Source organism: Lithobates pipiens, unplaced genomic scaffold (assembly GCF_037356315.1).
Source record: "Lithobates pipiens isolate NorthernLeopardFrog02 unplaced genomic scaffold, aLitPip1_a1.2 Scaffold_27, whole genome shotgun sequence".
NCBI classification, from domain to species: domain Eukaryota; kingdom Metazoa; phylum Chordata; class Amphibia; order Anura; family Ranidae; genus Lithobates; species Lithobates pipiens.
In genome coordinates, this window is record NW_027507788.1 from 41748532 (window position 1) to 41774926 (window position 26395).

The 26395-nt window shown below is 44.6% G+C and overlaps 1 protein-coding gene across 1 annotated transcript in view; it reads right to left on the reverse strand.

The window, feature by feature from the left end:
* The window catches only part of PI4K2B (phosphatidylinositol 4-kinase type 2 beta), a 146857-nt gene that overhangs the window by 74825 nt on the left and 45637 nt on the right, over window positions 1–26395 (reverse strand). Inside the window, exon 4 of the mRNA XM_077456877.1 lies at window positions 276–407. Within this exon, the coding sequence (XP_077313003.1) occupies window positions 276–407 (132 nt within the window). The remainder of the gene's footprint in view (window positions 1–275; window positions 408–26395) is intronic.

Below are 26395 nucleotides of genomic sequence, written 5' to 3' on the forward strand. Positions count from 1 at the left end.
AAGCAATTTTTTTGCTGTTATGCCTGTCAGGGGAATGTGAGATGCAAACAGTATTGGGACAGAAGAGGCAGTAATTTTCCTGAAACAACTCTGCTGTTACGTAGTCAGTAAATGCAAAGATGCCGAGTGGTGTTCTTGTTTAACCTGTATGTAAGCACTTGTCTCCTTGGTGAAATTATAACGTAGGTGGTATTACAACAGAGTCTGCAAAATTTCCAAACTGTAATCACCTTTAAAAAGATGAAAGCAAAGAAAAAATAAAATAAATGGATTACCTTTGGAGGTAAACCTACGCGGTGAAATTTTCGACCTACTGTTGGTACTTTTTCTAAGGCATATTTCTTTCCTCTTGACTTTGCACGGTCTATTGCACTGTAATTAAAAGTTTCACTGACAAGCCACACAACCTTTAGAGGAAAAGGAGGAGAGAAAAAAATAATAGTATTATGAAAATAATACTTTACATGGCTATAATGCTAATAGCTAAATTTGCAGTATTAAAATGTATTAAGAAACTCCACACACAAGATAGATAAAGTAATATTATATAAAGAGGTTCTAAAGGCTCAAGAATATCTGCTCATGTGAAAAGCCAACACTGTGCGCATCCAGGACATCTCTGAAAGATCATGGAGTGACTCCAACTCCTACAGCCAGCAATATCTGAAGCAAGATGATCCTATTAGCAATCTACCAAGATTGGCCCACTTCACATCTCTACTGCTGGCCATAGGAGGCAAGCCATAATTTTTCAGAGATGTCCCGGATGCGCACACTTATAGCTTTTTATGTGCAGATATTACATCTACTCTGCCTGAATGGTCAATTTACATGAGTCTATATAGCAGTAATCATCCCTTGTGTGATCAAGCGATTTTATACTGGTGTGCGATTTCTTTGCTTTTTTTTGGTGAAACGCTATATGAATTTACAATTTTGTTAGTGTGAGCGCTGTTACTGTTTGGTTCATTAATCAGGCAGAGTAGATGTGATAAGTTTTATATTTTTTGGGATAACGGCTGCTGCAAGAACATTATACATACAATCCATTTAGCGCTGGGTTCAGGGATACTGTGTGATTTCTGAAATTTTGTTGTTTGAATATGTGCAGATATTATTTTCATTCAGGGCATCTTAATTTATCATTGACAAAGCCTGTATTTACTTCGTACCAGCTACACAGATATTGAAGCGGCCACTCTGAACTACATTCCAGCGATATTGCATGGACTATTCAGGCTCTTTTGGGACTCCGCCATTTATCCCCCTTCTAGTTAACATTTTCAAGGTTTAACTGAACGAGCTGAAGTTAGAAGTGAATTGGTTACTTTGTACAGCTGTTCCAGTTTTAGTCAATTCTCCCTGGTGCCTGGTGAGATATGGGAAGAGAAAGCTCACCTCCTCCTCTCAATATATATATGGTTGAGAAGTTTACACTTGGGTATTGTTACAACCAATGGCGGCTGGTGCTCAAAACATTTGGGGGGGGGGGGGCCCGCCGCAAACAAACTGAAAAAATACTGCCCCCCCCCACCAATTGCAACCTCACTGTGCCCACCAAACGCAGCCACCTGACAGAGCCGAGGGCATTTACCGCGGCACTGTCCTCTCAAAGCGGTGGCTCCAGCGTGGGCCCCCTCGCTCCTCTTCCGAAGCGTCAGGCATCCAATAGGGTGGCCTGGCGCTTTGGCCAATCAGGAAGCAGGTCTGACGTACTGCCTCCTGTAAACTCTAATTCAATACTCTTCCCCCATGCAAAGCAGCCTAGAGTAATTTACATGTGCATGCCCTTAATATTGCTCCAATGCGCGTCCTTTAGAAGAACATCACTGATGTTTACTTCAATGACGTCACCGGCGCATGCGCATTTTTGCCTTCATTTACAGCATGCTTTGTGGGCTGTCAGTCTATTCCTCTTGTGCCTTGCCTGCCTTATCAGCAGGTAATCTCGCAAGATTACTGACGCATTAAGATTTTCCTGATACACCCCATGTGACTTGCACATCACAGGGGGTGTAACATAGGCACTCAGTGTCAACGGAGCAAGCAGGTCCACTGCACATGCACAAGACGCAGAGGAAAGGCAGAAGTATGCTGAGGGCAGGAAGCAGACAGGAGCTAAAATAGAGCAGCCTACAGCTAGGATACATAGAAACTAAACTGCACTGGAAAAAAGCAGCAATAGGCAGGGTAGGTGAATAAATCAGCATGCAATGTATAAAATTGGTTGCCTTATAATTGCAAATGATTTGTGCACTGGAGTTTACTTCCTCTAAGGCAGGGGTGCCCAACCTTCCGAGGAGCGAGGGCCACTTAATCGACCTGGTAACCGGTCGCAGGCCACAATGAGCGTAAAGGGGGGGGGGGGGTGTCAGATCATGTCCACTCTGCATATGTAGAGCAGACACGGATGCAACCCACTCTACCCTAAGGGCCCTCCGATCTGCCCAGACAGAAGGAGACAGCTCCCCTTCTGTTTTTTTGTTTTGTTTTGTTTTTTAAAGGAGATCGGAATGCAGATAGGCGGGTGCAAACGGACACGAGTCCATTTACATCTGCCGCTCTATAGGAGGTGAATGCAGAGTCAGATTGAGTCCACCTAAAAAACAGACAGGCAGACCCGATCGGACCGATTATGTGAAAGGGGCCTAAGGCTGCTTACTGCTGGTGAGTACAGCCGACAGGTGCTGGTACTGTTTGCGGGTACAGCCGACAGGTGCTGGTACTGCTCGCGGGTACTGATGACTGCTACGGATGATGGGTACTGCTGGCGGGTACTGATGACTGGTACTGGTACTGCTGGTTTATACTGCTGGCTGATACGGATGGTGGGTACTGGTACTGATGACTGGTACTACTTGGATGGTAATGACACCGGAGGCTGCTGTCCCAGAACGCGGGTTCCTGTGTCCTGACCCGCCATCCCCGAGCATAATTGTGACAGAAGCATGCAGCTGCAGTAGAGAGCAGAACCAATGCTTCCTGTCACAGGCTGAGCACATTTGGTATCACTCCACCTGTGAAGGAGGTGGCATTCTACAGAAAGCATAGACTCTGCTTCCCCTAGCGGCGGCTCCGTTGTTTGCACTAATGCTCGGAGGTGACGGGATCTGGACTTGCTGACCCACCATCTCAGAGCAAGACATGGCGGGCCAGCGGAGAGCGCCGCGGGCCAGCGGTTGGGCTTCTCTGCTCCAAGGGCTTACAGCAGCTGACCCAATCAGACCAGGGTATTGCACTCTTAAGTGGGGTATACACGATGAGAAATGGCATTAACTATTCTGAAAATTCTTAAAATTGACAAATGTTCTTGTGTATGATTTCTAGGTTTGTTGGCATCTTCTTCCAGGTCATTCTCTGCTTCTGATCATCCCTGTTCTCCATTTGATTACTTTCGTATGATTATTGTATACACAGTGAAAATTGGACGTGGTGTTTATGTACGATAAAAATTTTCTAACTTGCACCTTTGGTTATTTTCATCCCTACAGTCGGAATTGCCTGTTGAAAGTGCTATACTATCGATCAGATACGCGACCAATCTTTGATCCAATTTGCTTACACAGTGTTCCCAGCTTTAAAAAGGATTGACCACTTTTTTTATAATATACAAGGGTTCTCTTTTTAAGCCTGAAGTTTGGAAGTTTCCTATCCTCAAAGAATCAGACTAATGCTGGCTGTTATAGATACCAATATCAACATGGCAGGTGCCGTACATGTTTACTTTACCTTGTTGCTCTGGAGATACAGGCCTTTAGGTCTAGCGAACCAGATTTGTAAACTTTAAAGGGTATGGGCAGTCAATGTGTATTCTCATTAAACTACTAAAATGGTTTACACAAATATGGCTAAAAGGCCAATTCATAAAAAAAAACATTTAGTTTATTCATCTTAAACTGCTACCATAAAAATGTTCCATATCTGCAGTCTAGTTTCTGTAAATCCTGAAAAAAGTAGGATATTCAGTCTGAGGCCAGCTATGATGTAGCACTCTGCATTGACTTTATTTTAAAATTCTTTACCTTGGACAAACTTACTAGGGCAACCCCTGGAGAACCTCCATATAACCCTACCCATTCCTTGAGACTCCAACATAAGGAATTTACAGGCAAGTCAAAATTCCTATTATCTTAATTAGAATAGGAAAAATTACTTGTATTCACAGACCATGCAGCGTACAAAAGCAAACTGGGGGTGGACAACAGAGTAAGAAGAACTGCCGAGAAGAAAACAAGGGTTAAAAAAACTGAACAAAAAACACCCCAACAGCTTGAAGCACTATGCAGACAAAGCTTGCATAAGCAAAGGCCTGAATATCCACCTAGTGGCAGCCTTGAATACTGAAAAGCAGATGCTTGATGCTGAAAAGTCCAAAGAGGCACCAACAGCCCTGACGGAATGGGCTCTGTGTCCATTGTGGAGATAAAGTTTCCTCGTCTACCTGGCAATAGTGAAATGGGAAGCAGGATGTCCTCTGAGGGCCGACAGGCAGGAAAACCAGAGTAAAGCCCCATACACACTATCAGATTTTCTGTAGATTTTTCCTTCAGATTTACCAAAACAATATAATAATATGAGGTCAAACCTTAGGAGTTTCAATTTGTATGCAATTAGGCAGGCCTTTGCACTACATGGTTTTGGTAAATCTGAAGACAAAAATCAGCAGAAAATCTGATAGTGTGTATGGGGCTTTAGACTTACCTGTAACTATTTCCAGTAAGCTTGCAGGACAGACCTTGAGAGATGGGAGCTCATTCCAACAGAATAAAAACACAATGTCCCCCAAATGTTAAAGGCAGTCCCTCAGGAACATGGTTTCATCCAAGAGCGGCACTGAAAAAACATGACACACACACACAAAGCAAAGCCACAAAATGAAACTACAGGGCAGAAACACATTACCGGTAAGGCCCCTTTCACATGGGCTTTCTGATCAGGTCCGCCTGTCAGTTTTTCAGGTGGACCTGATCAGAGCCTCCATTTACCCCTGTGGGGTAATGGATGTCAGGTTGATTGTCAACTGTCTTGAGGACCTTACTCCCAAAAGCATAATCTTGGCTGGATAACAGGTCCAGGCAGTAGATGGACAGATGTTGAGAAACACGACCAAGCTCCGGGGTGGCACCAGCTCTTTTTGCCCACAAAGCCCCTGATGCCCTGGTGGAGTGAGCATTTAGACCCCATGGAGGCGCCTGTTCCATAGCGTTTACCTGGCTACAGCACAAATAAGGCTTCTAATGCCATGAAATCTTTGGTAGTCTCTAAACCTGGATACAGACTTTACAACTTTTGTTGTCCTATTTCCTTTAGATTTACCTTCAACTATGTAATGCAAGGGCCTGCCTGATTGCATACAAATTGCAAAGTGTTTAGGTTTGACCTCCTAATATATGGTTTTGGAAAAAAAAAAAAATATCTAAAGAAAATTGCATAGTGTGCATCCAGCTTTAGTCAGTTAGCAAACATCTCCTTACATCCAGCAGACTAAGCTTTTCGTCCTTACTATTTGAAGGGTTACTACAGTGGCTTGGCCGGATGTGATTGAGGCAGCAAGCATTTATCTGGAGCTTTGCTTATCCTGCAACTATCCGGCATACAGGAGCAATTTTACCCGGTCTTACTTAAATATCTGGCAGTGGAAGCTGTGCCTGCCCTGTAGATGCCCTCATCAGCAGCTAAAAGGGCCCGGACGGTGAAGAAGAGGCAATGGCTGACCCGCTCCATGAGAGATATGGGGAGTGACTCCGCCAACTTGTCTTCACAGCACACGGACAAGCGCGCCACACTGAACACCACAAAGATGGATCTGGCAGAGGATGTGGGGGAGCTTTGTGCTGGAACTGAGTCCTTGGACACTCCAGGGCTACCTGCGGACCATACGGCGATCACCAGACCCATCCTGGAGGCCCTAAACATCAGCAAGGCTGAGCTCGTTGGGCGGATTGATCACCTCTCCTCAGAATGCACTTTAATCAGGCATGACCTGGATAAAATTACCACCGTGGCACCGTACAAACGGCTGAGAGAAAAGGAGATCCAATAAGGCATGCTCTACCCAAGAAAGTACAATGCACCTAATTTTCTCTTCTATTCTTTGGTCTGAATGCCAGTATGCCTATGCTCACTGTTGCACCTAAGGTGATGTGACAAACCTGCTCAATTTCCTTCTGTCTATATGTTGCTGACTGTAATGTTCTTACTCTGGGAGTGTACCTCGCCAAGCCACTAGATGGAGCCGGCTCTCGGGTATAGCTAAACTTTTTCTAGCTTCCACTCTTTTGTTCTGCTTTAGGACCATGGGGGGGTTCTGTTGGTTTTACTCTACCCAAATAGACTCATCTGATACAGAGAGGCAGTGCATTTGTCTGATAGCCTAATGACTAGGTAAATTACTGCATGGATGAACAGCTTAAACGTGCTACCTGATCACATGCTAAGTTTTTGCTGGTCTGGGCCAGGCTGAATGCTGCTGTTTATAAGACCCCAGATGCCCTTGCTTAGTCATAATATAAGTACTCCACTCCTCTCTGCTCACATATTACTGATTGCACTCTTCTTAATTCTGGGATCAGGTCTTAACATAGCACTGGAGGGAGCCAACTATGTTTTTCATTTGATTGCACTTTTTTTTTTTTTTTATACCTCTTGCTCCTGTTGTACGGAGCGTTCTCGGGAACTGCAGAATAGCTGGAACTGCCAAACTTTCGATTCATGTGGTTGGACATCACCGCAAGTTTGGTTGGTTTTGGGAGTTTTAATTTTCACAGCTCTCCAATAGGTCTTAATGTTTTTACACAAATTCCCTATGGGATTGTTATGCCCTTTCTTCTGACACATACATGAATGTGGACGGGTTAATATCATTTTGCTGCAATATATTATCTTATTGTAAGGGTCATGACTTGTCTTGGAACGTTAGAGGCCTGAACAACAAGTACAAAAGAGCCTCGATATTCCAATACCTAAAACAGGTCGTTCTACTACAGGAGACACACTTGGATGGCAACAAAGTTTTAGCTCTACGGCAGCCATGGATTCAGAGAGCCCTCCACTCACATTTGCTAGAGGTGTGTCTATTCTAATTAGCAAGGCTATCTCATGTACAATCCACCAGGTGGCAGTGGTGTTTGATGTTTGTCATCGTAAAATACTGTTGGTAAACATACTGTATATATGCCGCCTCCTTTTCATATCCAAATATTGTAAGATATACTTGTTCATTTGGCCCAGTATGCTCATCTTCCCATTGTTTCGATAGGAGACTTCAATTCTCTACTAGATGAGGCACTGGATTCCTCCAATCCGAATAAATCGGGTGCACCAGAGCTAGTCAGCTGGGCTGGTGTAGCAGGTCAGTTAGAGTTATGGCGTTGTAACCATCCAGCAGATAGACATTTCTCTCCCATAAAATCGACAGCCCACCAATCCTTGGCCAGGATAGACCTGGCTTTTGGCAATGGGCCTTTAGTGCCACTCCTGATCCATGTCCTGTCAGGGGAGAGAAGACCGATCATGTGTTCCCACTACAGAGGAACACCGATCAGTCTCCTCCCTTTGTGAGTCTCCTCCCCCTACAGTTAGAATCATTTAACACCTTGATTGCCCTAGTGTTAACCCCTTCCCTGCCAGTGCATTTTTTATAGCACCGATTGCTGTATAAATGTGAATAGTCCCCAAAAAGTGTCTGATATATGTCCGCAGCAATGTCACAGTCACGATAAAAAAAAACAAAAAACAAAAAAAAAAAACAACAATAACAGATCTCCACCATAACTAGTAAAAAAATAAACAACAACAACGCCGCCATAAATCCATCCCCTATAACTTTTGTGCAAACCAATCAATATATGCTTATTGGGATTTTTATTACCAAAAGCATGTATTAGAATACATATCGGCCTAAAATTGAAGAAAAAAAAAAAAATAGTTTAAAAATAAAATTGGGATATTTATTATAGAAAAAGTAAAAAAATAAAAAAATAAAGTTTTAGCCTTAAAAAAAACAGTGGGTCTCCCATAACTACCTACAGCTGAAGGGGCGTGTCAGCACGCAAACAAGAAAAGACGTGGAGACTGAGCTCCTCGCAACCCGGGCTAATCTAGTGCCATCCTCGGACACAAATCGCTCTAAAAGTCCCTTTTTGAACCGGGTGTCAACTGATTTGGGCCTGCAGCGCGGCTTCCCGGCGCCATCTTGTGGCCTATAAGAACCTGGGACACTCCCGCGCCGCTCTGCAGAGCTCCGGAGATCGGGCAGCTGCTCCACCAGGCCCGATCGGCAGCCCTGGCATCCAGCGGACACGGAGCGCCACAACAACAAGTGGACTGATCTGCCTGTGGCTTCCTCGGCCGGCCGCGGTGAGCGGCGAACAGGCGCCATCTTTACAGGCCTCTGCAACCATCCATCCCGGTGAGTGCCTGGAGAGAAGGGAGACACAAGATAAACTCTGTCCCTCCTCATTTGACTACTGCTATCGCTACCTCCAACACTGTTGACTCTGGAAGTGGAACCAATAGGCGGATCTGGGGCCTGCTTGGGCGGGTGCTATTGCTTGGAATGTCCACGGCTGCGGCCTACCCACGGAGCTAGGCGGCCATCTTACTGCTCCAGATACACCTTATTTTTGCCCAGCGTGTTACCCCCTCGGAGCGCTGCTTCCCTTCCTTCCCTACAGGCCCTGGAGCACCTTAGGCCCTGCTATTCACCCTCTGCAGGCGATAATTGACTATAGCAAATATCACAGCGCCCGACCTAATCATTGCAAAGAAAGTAGCTTGCATAAGCCTGGATCTCCGGCTGCTCTCTCAGAATCCTGCATAGCTGCTATAACAACAACCTACGTATGGCGCTAAGTGGATGGGAGTAGGGCAAGCTCCGTCCAGCATTCAGATTTACAGCTCCAAACATGCCAACAAAGACACCTAAATCCTGCTCCACAATCAACAAGAGATCTGGGAAGGGATCGGCGACCAATCAAACCGTTCCCGGCTACATACAGCGATTTCTAGCTGCCAGTAGATGGCAGTCAGGCCAGAACCTCAAAGCGAAGCACATCTCCCTCCTCACTTGCTGCCTCCATCAGGGAGAGCTCTCCCGCATCATCCTGCTGCTCAGACCTTAAGGACGACCTCAGTTCTTCCACAGGCTCAGACATGTCATCACTGGTGAGTGGGCTCAAAAAGGAACTAGCTGGGATGTTTCATGGCCTAGAAAAATCTATTAAAAAAGGAGATTACTGGAGTTAGAGCAGATATGGCGCATATCCTGGACAGGGTAGAGGAAACAGAGCACAGACTCACAGGCAACAGCCATAAGACAACTACAAGAGACTGTCACACAATTAGCCTTTGCTCAACGGCCTCATCATATAAACTCAAACATCTCAAGAACAGAAATCGCAGAAACAATTTACGCGTTAGAGGGTTGCCTGAGGCGACTGGTGATAACCATCTCAAACCATCGATCCGCAGCATTTTCAATACACTTTTAGGTAACCCGGTTACCAACCCGCTGCGATACGACCTAATACATTGTGCCCCGGAACAACACAGGGCGCATCCGATCGCCAAGGATATTTTTGCAAGCCTCTGTTATGCCTGGCCTACTGTTAGATGTATGGGATCACATTGGGCGCCCCCCCCCCCCCCTTTTTTGGGCTCCTTTCAGACTGGTTGAGTATACCTGCAAGTTATACTACTTATTCTATTAGAAATTACTTCTTATGGTTTTGTTGTCTTCGTGATTTACACCATTTCACTGGAGCTTATCTCCTGCAATTTTTTCATATCTAGCTGAACGCTGGTGGAGCGCATTGCTCCCATGTACTTCTCCTACGGTACACCCCCTACATCCCCCCTCCTCCTTTTGGGGTTGGCAAGAGTGGATGGCACCCGAGCTGCTCTTTCCCTCCCCACAGGGATCACTGCAGAATTCTGCGTGACATGATATGGATTCCCAGAAGTGTTCTAACAGATGACTATGTTCTCTACATAAACTTGTTCACAATTCATTTTTCCTTATCTTTCTCTGTTCTCTTCCTCACTCACCCTCCCTTCCCTGGTTGGCATGCATGGAAGTATGAGCCAAAGTCTTGACATACTGGCCACGCTAACCATTACTTTATATAATGTTAGGGGTTGGAATGTAGCAGCAAAACGGCATTAAAGTTACCTGTGAATTGAAAAAATCTGCCTGTTCCATTGCTTTTTTTCCCCCTTCAAGACACGCACTTAACCCACTCAACGTTGGTCAAACTGACCTCACCCCAAATTACTCAGTGGTACTATAGCCTGGTCTGACACTAATGATGCTAAAGGTGTGGCCATTGGATTCAACAGTAATGTACTCCTTTCACCTTTTAGACATGCTAGCGGACAGTCATGGTCGTTTTCTCTTTTTGAAGGGCTTTCTAGGCAATACCCATCTACCTTAGCAAATACCACAACCAGCCTGCCTTTTTTCCCCAAATTCTCACAATTCACCAAAAGGTATATTTATTCTTGCAGGGGACATTGATATACCTTTAGACCCCATTTTGGACACCTCCCATGGGCGTGCTAATATTTCATTTAAGCGACTGTCTTTTGTTAAAAGAAGACTCCTAGATCTTCAACTAGTTGACGTCTGGCGTGTTCTTCACCCTAAAGAAAAAGACTTCTCCCATTAGAACACACCAATCTTACTCCCGTATTGACAATATTTTTTTAGATCACCACCATCTCCCGCTTCTACAGTCCACACATATAGGTACTGCTACTATATCAGATCATGCACTAGTGTCTAAGTGTATGACCATGCCCACCTTGGCTCACCACTCTAATAGTTGGAAACTCAATGATTCTCTACTTTCTAACCAAGCAGAGGTCTCCATGTTGTCTTCTCATTTAAAACAATATTTCAAAGAAAACAAATCTCCCGAGACCTCTCCCTCTATTCTGTGGGAAGCCCACAAGGCTACCATGAGAGGCCGGCTTATTTAACTAGGAGCAAGGAAAAAAGGGAGCATGGTCAGCAAGTCGAACAGGTATTGCATCAAATAGCAGATCTTGACAAACAGCATAAACTCATTTTGCACTCCACTCACCTCAAGGCCCTTACATTGAAGCGTGAAGAATTAAAAAAAACCTCCTTGATTTAGACAACAAAAGAAAATTCCAACGCTTCTCACAGAAAATGTATGAGTGGGAGAATAAACCAGGCAGACAAATGACGAGATCCCTTAAAGCAAAGCAATCTATATCATTTATCTCCAAAATAAAAAACTCCCTAATGGGGATCTTGTACATGCAACTCCACACATAGCCAAAGCCTTCAGGGAAGACTATGCAGACTTATACAAAGTGACCAACGACTCACCCTCTTTGACTCCAAGGGAGAGACGCAACCGCATACTTTCCTACGTGAAAGAAGCCTACCTACCAAAATTACCCATCTCAGCCCTTAGGGAACTGGAATCAGAATACTCCCTTGAGGAATTCCAAGCAGCTCTGAAATCCTCCCCCACAGGTAAAGCCCCCGGGCCAGACGGGTATTCCATTTTTAACTAGAAGACATTTAGCGACATTCTACTCCCTCATCTTACCGCATACACCAACTCAATTTCACAAACCTCAGGACTGCTCCCTGAATCTCTCACATCACACATTACAGTCATTACCAAGCCAGGAAAAGACCCCACCCAATGCGGTAGTTAAAGGCCGATCTCCCAGCTAAATATAGATGTTAAATTATACTCTAAGATTGTGGCTAATCGTTTACTTCCCCTTATACCCAACTGGGTCTCAATGGATCAGACTGGTTTCATACCTAGTAGAGAAGCCAAAAGATAATTCCCTCTGAGCAATATCCCTAATCAATACCCCCAGAGCTCCTCTCAGACACATTCTCCGCCTCTCACATCCGAACATGCCCCCTGCCTCTGATCCCTTTAACCATCAATCAAGAGTTTGTGTCCTACTATCACAGACTTTATGATGATCAAGAGATCCCACCAGAGACCACCTTTATGGGATTTTTTTTACTCTGTAGATTTCCCCATACTTAGTGACTCTCAGGGAGATCTTCTAGATCAGCCCCTAATGGTAGAGGAAGTGGAGAATGCCATTCGCTCCTTACCCTCCTCCAAAACTCCTGGTCTGGACGGCCTCCCCTCTGAGTTGTATCAGGCATATACTGGACACACTTGCCCCTAAACTTCTTGCTGCCTTCTGTGCATCCTTGGATCAGGGATCACTCCCTGATTCAACGAATTATGCCCTCATTATGGTTATACCCAAGCCCAGCAAGTACAAAATAACTAACTGTGTGGGTCTTACAGTCCCATCTCCCCCTTAAATACTGATGCAAAAATACTTGCAAAAATATTAGCCCTCAGCCTACAGAAAGTTATAATATCACTCATATCTCCCGATCAATCGGGGTTTACGCCTGTCCTAAACGCCTTTGATAATATCCGGAGACTATACCTACATATTCACAAGGAGTCGATAGATTAACACAGTGGTCTTGTGCTCTCTCTGGATGTCTTGAAAGCCTTTGACATAGTTAGGTGGTCATTTTTATGGCAAACTGCCATAAATGGGCTTTGGTCCACAATATGTGAAATGGGCCAGTCTACTATATGTAGATCCAAAGGCTAGAGTCCGTACCAATTAAGATGTCGCCTTGCCATTTTCGCTGAGAAGAGGTACTAGGCAGGTATGCCCCCTCTGTCCACTTGTTTGCTCTCGCCATGGAGCCCCTTGCTCTGGAGGTGCATCAGATGTCCGAGATTAGGGGTATCTGCTATGGTCCACTGGCAGAGAAGATTTCTCTGTATGCGGACAATGCCCTTGTATACCTTGATGGCAGAGAGACTTCATTTAAAACTGATGCAGGTGGTGGGGGAGTTTGGCGAGGGATCTGATCTGAGGGTCGGCCGGGAAAAAAAAAAAAAAAAAAATCTATAGCTTTCCCTATTGGCCCTTCCTTCTGATTATTTACGGGGCTCTGGTTTGCAAATCGCCCACGCCTTCAAATACTTGGGTATTCATAACCACAATGAGATCTTAAACTATGAAGATCTTAATATCACTCCAATCATTAAACAGATGATAGAGAAGCTTTGTATATGGTCATCACTCCCCCTGAACCTCATAGGCCGGATCAGTATTTTTAAAAATGATTTTCTTACCAACGTTTTTATACTGCTTTAGAGTAGCCCCTGTTTTTCTCCCAGAAAAGCTTTTTTTGACCATTGAATCTACCCTTTCCCCTTTCCTATGGAATAATACCCAGCCCCGGATTGCAAAATAATCTCTGCAGGCGACTAAATCATTAGGAGGCCTTGCGTGTCCAAATTTTCCCCCTCAACAGCTCTCCTATCAGCCTTTTTCATCCAGGTCACCTCTCAAAGATGAGTTGCATAAAGCATTAAGATCCAGGTGGTCTCGATATTCACCTAGAGATGTGGGTTTCTTAGCGTGGAAAGAAGGGGGTAATATACTTGCAACGTCGGACCTGGGATCATCACCACATACTCCCTTATGGAACCTCCCTGAGCTCTATGGTCACCCAAATTCAAACTGGTGGTTTTATTTTAAAGTCACCCACCTTTGCCAAGTTGTATGAGGGAATGATTTTGTTAACTTTGAAATTTTAAGGGGGGAGTATGGTATTGACATCTGTTTCTTTTTTAAATACCTGCTATTCCAGCATGCTGTCTGGATGCAGTTTGGAGTATTGGCTATAGAGCTTACGGAGTCTGATGGAAGACTTATTGTCCTACCCTGAACTTTCTAAACTGGGGACATTTTATAATAGTCTTTCATTGGTTGGTTGGGGGGGGGGGGGGGGGGGTAGATATGTTGAAAGTTTTCCACAGAATTCAGACATATTAGGAGAGAAACCTGCGTTTGTTGTTAGGCAGGACACATGGTGCATGCCTGAAAGGCAGCTACAGTCAGAGAAGGGGTGCAGCTCCAGAATATAACAGCTATGTTCAGACTCATCATCAGCTAAATGCATGCCCTTTGGTCCCTCGTCTAAGCCCCTTTGCACCTGTGATCTGCTATTGCCAAATGGGGTACTCATGCTTAGAGTGTAAAATTAATAGGGTTTTGCATGCGTAGAGATAGGATGCCGCTATATCCCATGGCTGTGGCTATGTCTCTGTAGAAGATGGCAGAAAGAAGGTAGCAATGCGCTATGTGCATAAAAGGTGCCGCTATATCCCATGAATGTATCTGTAGCAGATGGCAGAATGTAGCAATGCGCTGTGTGCAATCTGCTGGTACAATCAGGCAAGAATGAGCCATCGGAAAGGTCTTATTCGGTTACCACATCCTCCTGAGATTAAGTCTAGATAGGAGGCAAAAAAAAAAAAAAAAACACCACACACCAGATTCATCATTGCTCGCACCAAGAATCGTCAGGGAAAAAAAAAAAAATATGCTCTGCCTATAAAACTGCATAATGTGCTATGCACTGCAGATCATGATGTTAAAGGCCAGGAAATTGTTTTAAAATACAGAGAAATTCTGTCTTATCTTTGCCACAATGCAGAGACTAGAGGTCCCATCTTCAACTTTCACAGTGTGTATACCCCTGAACTGGTCTTCAGGGACTGGTAAAAAAATGCGCAGCGACCCTGACCTTTATAGCACCCTATGGCTAACTACACGTTGCCCTATAAGCGCCTAACACAGAATTCAGTGCATGAAAAACAGTCTGGCACCACATATTGGGGTCCAGGTACAGTCTCCAAAGTACACACCCCAGATATCCCAGGGCAGCAAGCAGTTAGGTCTTGGACAGAAATTTCAGAGAAAATAAAAAAATTGAAACAATTAAAAAAACAGGATTTTTATAACGGCTTAACTGTAAAATCCTTTTCTTTGATGTACATCAGGGGACACAGAGCCATAGTACTATGTGGGTTATAGGGCCACTGATAGGTGATGGACACTGGCACACCCTAAGGCAAGAAGTGTACTCCCTATATAACCCCTCCCACTCCTGGGAGTCCTCCGTTTTGTTGCCAAGCAATACAAGTGTATACCAAGAAGGGAGGGACCTCTGTGTCCCCTGATGTACATCAAAGAAAAGGATTTTACAGGTAAGCTGTTATAAAAATCCTGTTTTCTTATCTTACATCAGGGGACACAGAGCCATAGTACTTACTATATGGGATGTCCCATAGCAATGGCAACTGAAGGGAGGGAGACACAACAAAAAAGAGGAGGCCAGAGGACTCATACCGCATCCTGCAGTATACTGCGCCCAAAGGCAATATCCTCATGACCTTTAAAAATCGATTTGAAAAAAAAATCTGATAAAGATCTGAGCCATAGAGGCCTGATGATGCACTGACCAAAAAGGCACTAATCGCCCTGGTTGAGTGTGCTATAACATGAGAAGGAAGAATTTTCTTCTTTAAACCGAAGCTTGATCACTTGACAAATCCATTTGGAAAAATAGTAGATTTTGACGCTGCCTGTCCACAATTTGGACCCTCTGGCAGTACAAACAAAACATCTGTTTTGCGAACCTGAGCGGTTGCCTTTAAATGTACTCCGATTGCTTTTACTACATCGAGGGAATGTAGTGCCTTCTCTTCCCTAGATTGAGGCTCTGGGGAGAAGGAAGAACAATATCCTGATTTAACTGAAAAAAAAAATAATAAAAAATAAGCCCTGTCACCACCTCTTGTAGGAATTCAGGATGAGGACGCAAACCACCTTATCCTTATGCATAATCAAATATGGATCTTTACAAGACAGAGCCGCTAGTTCTGATACTCTTTTGGCAGAAGAAATGGCAACCAAAAAAAAAAAAAAATCAATCATTCTGCACAGCTGATAAGACCAAAAATGTAATACCAAGGATTTAGAGGTGCCTTGATAGGGGGATTAATCCGTGCTACCCCCTGAATAATACTACGCAAGAGAGTGGTAAGCAAGAGGCTATTGTAAAAAAAATACTGACAAGGCCAAGATCTGGCCCTTGATAGTACTCAAGGCCAGCTTCATTTCTAATCCTATTTGCAGGAAATCAAGGATCCTACCTATGATATACTTCCTGGGGTGCCAACCCCTGGATCCACACCAAGAAACATATGCCTTCCAGACTCTAGAGTAAACGATTCTGGAAGCTGCCTTCCTGGCATTAATCAAAGTAGACACCATTGAAGGAGATCACCCACAATCTTTTATAAAGTGGGTTTCAACAGTCAAGCCTGTTAAATTTTTTCGTCTAAGGTAGGATGGAATACTGGACCTTATGCGAGAAGGTCTGGCCATAATTAGAGGTCGACCGACATATCAGCCGATATGTGGCATTTTTTAATTAACCACTTGCCGCCCGCCATATAGCAAAATGACGGTGGCAAAGTGGTTTTAATATCCTGACCGGACATCATATGACGTGATCAGGATATTAAGCCGCCCCGGGGGGCGTGCATCGCGCCGATCGTTGTTGCGCTGTGTCATTTTGACACACCGCAACTACAATCTCGGTAAAGAGTCTCTGATGGAGACTCTTTACCACGTGATCAGCTGTGTCCAATCACGGCTGATCACAGTGTAAATAGGAAGAGCCGGTGATCGGCTTTTCCTCACTCGTGTCTGTTAGACGCGAGTAGAGGAGAGATGATCGGCTGCTCTTCTGACAGGGGGGGGGGTCTGTGCTGATCGATTATCAGCACAGCCCCCCCGAGGATGCCCACACTGGACCACCAGGTACGCCACCATATCACCAAGGATGCCCAGCACCAGGTATGCCCCCCTAGACCACCACGGATGCCAGTCAGTGCCCATAATGGATGCCAATCAGTGCTCACAATGGGCATCATTGATTGTATTCCATTATTGTTTGGCACTGACTGGCATCCATCCCTACAATGCTGCCTATCCGTGCCGCCTACCAGTGCCCATCCGTGCCGCCTACCAGTGCCCATCCGTGCCGCCTACCAGTGCCCATCCGTGCCGCCTACCAGTGCCCATCCGTGCCAACTATCAATGCTGCCTATGCATGCCCATCTGTGCTGCCTATCCATGCCCATCTGTGCCACCTACCAGTGCCCATCCGTGCCAATCCGTGCCACCTATCAGTGTGTGTCGCATAGTGCCACCAATCAGTGCCGCCTATCGGTGCCCGTCACTGCAGCCTCGTCAGTGCCCATCAGTGAAGGAGAAAAACGTATTTACAAAGTTTTGTAACTGAAACAAAAACAAAAAAAAAAACATGTTTTTTTATCAGAAAATAAAAATCCCAGAGGCAATCAAATACCACCAAAAGAAAGCTCTATTTGTGGGAACAAAATGATAAAAATTTATTTTGGGTACAATGTAGCATGACCGCGCAATTGTCATTCAAAGTGTAACAGCGCTGAAAGCTCAAAATTCGTCTGGGCAGAAAGGTGTATAAATGCCCGGTTTTCAAGTGGTTAATCTGCATTGGTGGACTGTGCTGATAAAAAGGCTGATTATATGTTCAACGTGACTTGCAAAAGACTTCTGTAATAAAAGTCAATGTAAGTTGCCTGAAGTTAATCAATGCTGCTGGCTTTTAATTTTTTTTTTTTTTTTTTTTTTTAAAGGTGCAGCTCCTCTTGAACTCCTTGTGTAGAGTTCTCAGTTTAACCATTTAAAGAATCTTTTCTGACACAAAATCCTGTATTTTCTGCTAGAAAATCATTTGGAACCCCCAAAAATGATATAATTTTTTTTTTTTTTTTAGCAGAGACCCTAGGGAATATTTTATGTGATGCGGTATATGCTCAGAGGTCTTTCAAACGCAATTTATTTGGAAAAAAATACACAGATTTAAAAAAAAAAAAAAAAAAACTTTATCTGTTGGATCCTTTAACATAAGTGCATTATCCACTGGACATATAAAATTCTTGTTCATTGAGGAGCTTGCAGCATCAATTGCTGGAATCCCCTCCCCCCGCCATTTTTTTATTTATTTTTTTACATAGAAATCCTCTTCCATAGGATAAAGTGTGGAGAATTTCGTAGGAGGATAATATTGTTTATCCGGATGTTCCCATTCAGAATACATAAGCTTTTTTAGCCATGCATGAATAGGAAAAGCATCCCCTCCAGATGGGGGAGGTTTTAATGAACTCAAATTAGAGGTGGGTTCCTCAAGAGCCTCAAACTAACCAATCTAGTAAGAGAGTGCACAAGCAACCTGTCTTGTGATGCTACTCCCTCTACATTAGGATCCTCAGAAAAGAATAAATAAGTATCTTGCAAATCTTTAGGAAGATCTACCCGATCCCCAGCCTCCTGCACCTCCATAAGAGGGTCCTGAGCACTAGATGGGGATCTGCTATGTTTGGCCCCACTATGGAGAGATGATATAGTATCAATCTTCTTTTCCAAATTACAAATTGCAGAAGAAAAAACCTTTTGTGTTATATACAGGGACTGAAGTGTCTAGCGCAGCTGCAACAGTTTTCCCTGATGGCTCCATCTGACCAGCAGCATCACTCTCAAAGGAGGATGACATTCTTTTGGAAATGGATTTAGTTTGTTGTGAAACCATTGACCCTTTAGAACCCTTACAGGAGTTCCTGGTCCCTTTACCACTCATAGTCTAAAGCACAAAGCAGAGGCACTACCAGCAAAAGAATGTACATTACTAGGTTATAGTCCAGCGCTATAAGCTGCTATTAATACATAGCCTGGTAAAGTATAATGTGTCAAAGGGAATGCTTGTGTCACCAACATGAAACAAGCCATCCTCCTGCTCATGTGTCCCTCCACAGCCAGCAGCAACTACATACACAGTGCTTTAACAACTTCCTCCACGTGTGGCCGGCATCTGATGCCGTTAGCCACGCCCCCTTTCTTTCAAAAGAAAATGTCTCCCCGCATGAGCAGCACCTTGCAAATAGCTTATATGGCGGCTGGAGGGTAAATCTACCACCGAGCGGCCCCACGGTCTGTCCTTTTTTCAAAAAAAAGAATGCTTTTGACATACAAGTCCCCCGAAGAGGAAAAAAAACAACATTGGGGGCACAGGAGGAGAACGAGACCCCCCCTTCTTCCCGGAGAAGCTGCTTGTGGCCGGAGGAGAGGAGAAATGAAGGCTTCTGATACAGCGCTATTTCCAGCATCAAGCTGTGAGTGCTCAATACAGCCCCCAGTGGTGACACATAGGCATGACAACATAAAAGGAGAACTTCTTAAAAGGGGTTGTAAAGCTTTGTTTTTTATTTTCTAAATAGGTTCCTTTAAGCTAGTGCATTGTTGGTTCACTTACCTCTTCCTTTGATTTCCCTTCTAAAATGTTTTTTTTCCTTTGCCTGAATTTCTCTCTTCCTATTTCTCCTCAGTAAACTTCACACCATCATCTGAGCGGTGTTTAGTCAGCCTGAACAGCTTACTGAGGAGGAACAGGAAGTGAGAAATTCAGACAAAGAAAACATAGAAAAAAAACATTTAGAAGGGAAATCGAAGGAAAAGCTAAGTAAACCAACAATGCACTAGCTTAAAGGAACCTATTTAGAAAAAAAAAAAACAACCTTTACAACCCCTTTAAGAAAATCTCCACTTACCTTTCCTTGCTGCAGGGTTATCTTAGAGAACCCCAATCTTCAACCTTCACGGTGGGCTCCGAAACCTTCAGGAACAGGGGAACCTAGAGGTCCCCCACAATCCTGGACCCGAAAAGCACCCTGCCAGTAAAAACTTTATGGCCTTACTACCAAAAAGTACTGTATCCCAGGGTTCAGTTTTCTAAAAAGAGAAGCATTCGCAAGCAAAACCTCGCTTCTTTGGAAACGAGGCCCTGGTACCATTCCTTTAGCCCATGAAAGGACATCTGAAAGGATCTGGATAGCATAGCTAGCCCCAGCAAGGACTGCTTCCAGTGGAGCACCGCACATTTTTACATGTGACCAACACCTAAGACACTGGCGAAAAAACTGGGGACTCCCAGGAGTGGGAGGAGTTATATAGAGAGTACACTTCTTGCCTTAGGGCGTGCCAGTGTCCATCACCTATCAGTGGCCCTATAACCCACATAGTAAGTACTATGGCTCTGTGTCCCTTGATGCAAGAAAAGAAATGTACTTCTCCAGAGGAAAACAGGTACATCACTTAGAGTGTACCCATATCATCCCTCCCACTCTGAGATTCCAGTTTTTGCTAGTGTCCCTAAGGGCAGCCCTAGCAAGATTTTTGCCAGTGTACAATCACTTGAAGGTGGTAGCCTGCATATAACCCATGATCAGTGAATAGAAGTCCTGTGTCCTGTATGATTAAGATACATGTTAAAAGGGGTTGCAAAGCCTCAAGGTTTTTCACCTTAAAAGCAGAGTTCCACCCATTCTTTAGCTTATTAAAAGTCAGCAGCTCCAAAAAGTGTAGCTGCTGACTTTTGACAGACACTCACCTGTCCCACGTTACAGCGATGCGTCCGCCCGGAATCTCACTGTACTCCCCGGCCCTATCATAGCAACTGTGGACACCCTCAGTTTAAAGCTTCACGGCTGGGCATGCACAAGTCCCACTGCACTCTGCTATTGGCCAGGCAATCTTCTGGGACCTGTGACGTGTCCCAGGGATTGCATTCTAGGCATTAAAAGGTGAAAAACCTGCAGCTCCCCCCCCCCCTCTCTTTTTTCTTACCTGAACCTGTCCGTTCCAGCAATGAGCACGAGCCCAGCAGCTCCAGTCACTGTATATACTCATTGGATAGACGATAGCAGCGGGAGCCATTAGTTCCCGCTGCCGTCAATCAAATCCAGAGACACGAGACAAGGTCCCATTGTCTGTGTCAATGGACGCAGCAGCAGAACCTGTAAATGACCCCCATAAAAAGCGGCTCTCCGTGGGGGCACCTGATGAAGAGGAGGGGACAGGAGCCCCGCCGGTGCCCAAAAGAGGAGGATCGGGCTACTCTGTACAAAACCCTTGCACAACACCACAAACCTTTACAATTACTTAAAAAAAAAAAAGAAGAAGAAGAAGAAGAAGAAGAAGAAGAAGAAGAAGAAGAAGGATACCTGTGTCTGCTGTCATGTATGTTGGCCATACAAAAACAATGTCTTCCTTCAAAGAAATAAAAAAATTAAATTAAGAACGTTCGTTGGTTTTCAAATTGTTAGTGGGTCAAATCAACACTCATTTTCAACCACAGTGATGGGAAAATTCAAAAAAGCAGAATGGGAAAGGTTTGGTCAAAGGAATATTTGACCGTGCATGTTTGACCGTGCATGCGCTTTTCGTTCAGAAATTACATTCAATTTAAAACCGAATGTTAAAAGCAAGTGAAAGTTTCAATTATTCTTTCCTTAACCATTTCAGCCCCGGAAGAATTTACCCCCTTCCTGACCAGAGCACTTTTTGCGATTTGGCACTGCGACCCTTTAACAAACAATTGCGCGGTCGAACGATGTGGCTCCCAAACAAAAAATTTACATCTTTTTTTCCCACAAATAGAGATCTCTTTTGGTGGTATTTGATCACCTCTGCGGTTTTTATTTTCTGTGCTGTAAACAAAAAAAATAAATGACAATTTTGAAAAAAAAAAAAAATTATTGGTTTACTTTTTGCTATAATAAATAATCGCCCAAAAAAAATATATATATATATATATATATATATATATATATATATATATATATATATATATATATATATATATATATATATATATATATATATATATATATATATATATATATATATATATATATATATATACACACAAAAAATATATAATCATTTTGTTTCCTCAGTTTAGGCCGATATGTATTCTTCTACATTTTTTTACCAAAAATAATGCAATAACCATTTGATTGGTTTGCACAAAAATTATAGAAAAGCGACTACAAAATAGAGAATAGTTTTATGCCATTTTTATTGATATTTTTATTTTATTTTATTTTTTTATGTTTTACTAGAAAGGCGGTGATCAGTGATTTTTATCGTGACTGCGACATTATGACGGACACATCAGACAATTCTGACACATTTTTAGGACCATTGGCATTTAAACAGCAATCAATGCTAAAAAAATTGCATTATTATTGTAAAAATGTCACTAGCAGTGAAGGGGTCAACCACTAGGTGGCACTGTAGGGGTTAAGTGTGTCCTAGGGAGTGATTCTAACTGTGGGGGGGGGCTGTGTGTGACAAGTCACTGATCACTGCTCCCGATTACTGTAATCGGGAGCGGTGATCAGTGACAGTGTCATTAAGCAGAACGGGGAGATGCCTGTTTACATTAGCACCTCCCCGTTCTTCCTCACTGTGACACAACTGCGGGTATGCCCCTGGACATGGAGGCCCCAGGAACTGCAATCACGGTCACAGAACTGCCAGCGGCACATGTACACGCGCCTGCAAGCCGCCTCTTAAAGGGCAATGTGCAGGTACGTTAATCTGCCTGTACGTGCCCTTCTGCTGCAGTATATCTACGTGAGGCGGTCGAGAAGCTGTTAAGCGAATGTACAAAGATTTTTCATAATGAATATTCTTATTCAAAAATCCAAATAGCCAGCATAAGGCACGGCTCACACCTTGCTTTGATCCATTTCTGTAGTGCTTTTTGCATACGTGATTTTGCTGCAATTTGCGTTTTACAATTTTTATGCTTTTTTTTTTTTTTTTTAGGCCAATTTGTTGTTAGCCAGATGAAAAAAACGCAAAAATCACGGCAACAACGCAAGACATGCTTCTTTTGTAGCTTTTCCATTGAAATCTATTGAGCCAAAAAAAAAAGCACCGTTTTGCATTAAAAAAAAGTCTTTGACCCATTCCAAATACGCAGCAGCTGAAAAAAGCATACCGTATATACTCGAGTATAGGCCGACCCGAGTATAAGCCGAGGCCCCCAATTTACCCCCAAAAAACTGGGAAACCTATTGACTCGTGTATAAGCCGAGGGTGAGATATGCCTGTCCATCCCTGTGTGTGTGTGTCCATCCATCCATCCATCCATCCCTGTGTGTGTGTGTGTCCATCCATCCCTGTGTGTGTGTCCATCCATCCCTGTGTGTGTGTGTGTGTGTCCATCCATCCCTGTGTGTGTGTGTGTCCATCCATCCATCCATCCCTGTGTGTGTGTGTGTCCATCCATCCATCCATCCCTGTGTGTGTGTGTGTGTGTCCATCCATCCATCCATCCCTGTGTGTGTGTGTGTGTGTCCATCCATCCATCCATCCCTGTGTGTGTGTGTGTCCATCCATGTGTGTGTGTGTGTGGCCTTGTGTGTCCAGCCTACCTGTGTCCCGAGCCTCCGTCCGGTCCCGAGCCGCCGTCCGGTCCCGTCCCGTCCAGAGCCTCCGTCCGGTCCCGTCCCGTCCCGAGCCTCCGTCCGGTCCCGTCCCGTCCCGAGCCTCCGTCCGGTCCCGTCCCGTCCCGAGCCTCCGTCCGGTCCCGTCCCGTCCCGAGCCTCCGTCCGGTCCCGTCCCGTCCCGAGACTCCGTCCGGTCCCGTCCCGAGACTCCGTCCGGTCCCGTCCCGAGACTCCGTCCGGTCCCGTCCCGAGACTCCGTCCGGTCCCGTCCCGAGACTCCGTCCGGTCCCGTCCCGAGACTCCGTCCGGTCCCGTCCCGAGCCTCCGTCCGGTCCCGTCCCGAGCCTCCGTCCGGTCCCGTCCCAGGATCACCGCTCTTCGTCGGCGCCCATTCCCCTGTTCAAATGCCGCGCCTCCCTGTCTGTGATAGGCGGAACACAATTTCCCAGCAGCCTGTGTTCCGCCTATCACGGACATCGTCTCATCCTCGTCCGTAGTACGAGGATGAGACGATGTCCGTGATAGGCGGAACACAGGCTGCTGGGAAATTCAGTGTTCCGCCTATCACAGGCGAAGGCGGAGCCGGAGGCGCGGCTTTTGAATTATAGAATGGCCGCTGTCTGTCTGCTCGACACGCTGATCGAGCAGGCAGACAGCGATGACTCGAGTATAAGCCGAGGGGGGCACTTTCAGCCTCAAAAAAGAGGCTGAAAATCTCGGCTTATACTCGAGTATATACGGTAGATGTGAATGCATCCCATAGGAAACATGTTAAATGAACTGTACAGCGTTTCTGCAAAAAGCACCAAGAAAATAGGTATGAACATAGGTATGAACCAGGCCTAAGACATTTAGTAGCAATAAAACAAAAAATCTACAATTAGCCCTTTATAGTACAAAAAGAGAAGATTAATCACTACTATAAGGGGTTTGTTTATACTGTGAAACAGTGAAAAGTAATAAAATGTTGATCTTCCCAACACAGTCTTTAAAGAGGAAGTAAACCCTAATGGGTTTACTTCCTCTTTTTTTCCCTGCAAAGGTAAAGCATAATGGACTACTATGCATCGCATAGTAGCTCATTATGTGTCACTTACCTGACACAGGAGCCAGCGAAGTCGCCGCTGTCCCCTGTAGTCCGCCGCATCCATGTTGCTTGTGGCGTCTCGCAGCTCCGACGAATCACAGCGGCGCAACCGCGATGACGTCACTCCCGCGCATGCGCACGGGAGTCGCGCCTCGCAGCTCCGCCGCTGTCATACGGCGAAGCCGCGATGACGTCACTCCCGCGCATGCGCACGGGAGTCGACAAATCCATTCTTGAATTTGCCGCATTTAGTGCGCATGCGCGCCGCTGTCTACGGCGCATGCGCCGTAGACAGCGGTGCCCATTTTCGGGCAAATATCTCCTAAACCATATAGGTTTAGGAGATATTGCTTGGACCTACAGGTAAGCCTTAATCTAGGCTTACCTATAGGTCCAAGTTGTTTGGAAGGGTTTACTTCCTCTTTAAAGTGATGTTTTTCTTTTAAACAAACATGTTATACTTACCTGCTCTGTGTAATGGTTTTGCAAAGAGCAGCCATGATTCTCCTCTTCTGGGGTCCCCCACCAACGCTTCTGGCTCCTCCTGCCTTCAAAGTACCCCAAAAGCAAGCTGCAAAAGTATAGTATAGAGCAGGGGTTGACAAATTTGCTTGGAATCTAGGAGCCAGCTTAAAAAGTTAGGAGCCAGGTCCGTGACGGCGATCCGGACCTGTCCCTGGCCTGACATGGAGACGAGTGAGGGGGAAGATAGCAGCGCCGTCCCCCCCCCCCCCCCCCGTCTCCAAGCCATTGCCCATAGCTCTTAGAGGGACATTTTATTTATTTTTTTCAAATGACAATTTTTTTTTTAATTGCATTTTAGTGTAAATATGAGATCCGAGGTCTCTCTGACCCCAGATCTCATATTTAAGAGGACCTGTCATGCTTTTTCTATTACAAGGGATTTTTACATTCCTTGTAATAAGAATAAAAGTGACACATTTTTTTTAAAAGAACAGTGGAAAAAAAAAAAAAAAGTTAAAATAAGAAGAAAAAATAATAATTTTTAAACGCGCCCTGTCCTGCCCGCATATAAAATCGGTGTTCGAACCACACATAGGAGGTAGCGCCGTGATCGGTAGAGCGAGAGCAATAATTCTAGCCCCAGACCTCCTCTAACTCAAAACATGCAACCTGTAGAATTTTTTTAAACGTCGCCTATGGAGATTTTAAAGGGTAAAAGTTTGTCGCCATTCCACGAGCGGGTGCAATTTTGAAGCGTGACATGTTGGGTATCAATTTACTCGGCGTAACATTATCTTTCACAATATAAAAAATAATTGGGCTAATTTACTGTTGTCTTATTTTTTTAATTAACTAAATTATTTTTCCCAACAAAAGTGCGCTTGTAAGTCCGCTGCACAAATACGGTGTGACAGACAGTATTGCAACAACCACCATTTTATTCTCTAGGGTGTTAGAATAAAAAATATATATAATGTTTAGGGGGTTCTAAATAAAGGGAAGAAAAGGCAGGTAATATAAAACACTCAGAGGAAGCTTCATTAGAATTACTGGTTTGTCATACCAACGGCAACCACAAGATGGCGCCAGATTCCATAAGGAATCATAGGACCGCAGAAGGCCTCAAAGCCGCGGCCTAAATTTTCGGCCGCCGGCGGAACGGCCCGACGCGATCACGCTGGGGGGGTCCACAGAGACAGGATACCCCCAGCTGTGCTGCCCCAGGCGCGAGGTCGCTATTTCTAGTTGCCAATGCGACCTGGCGCCCGGGTTTTGTCGAGCCCTGGTATAGAGTACCCCTACAGCAAGATGCAAAGTATAGTATAGAGTGCCCCTATAATAAGGTGTAAAAAAATAAAATAAAATAAAAATCTGCCTTTAGAACCCCTTACTTCCTGCCCAGGACTACATGTCCCATGAGGCATTACTCCTCACATAGTCACAAATTCTCAGGCACTTACTGACATGCACGGAGCTGTATGTGTGCTGCACTGTGTATGCCAACATGTATGGACGGTGTACTGAGCTGTATGTAGGCTTCACTCTATTTCCTGATATTCAAAACAAAACGCATTCTGTATGAAGGCCAACTAATCAGATGGCAGATTAA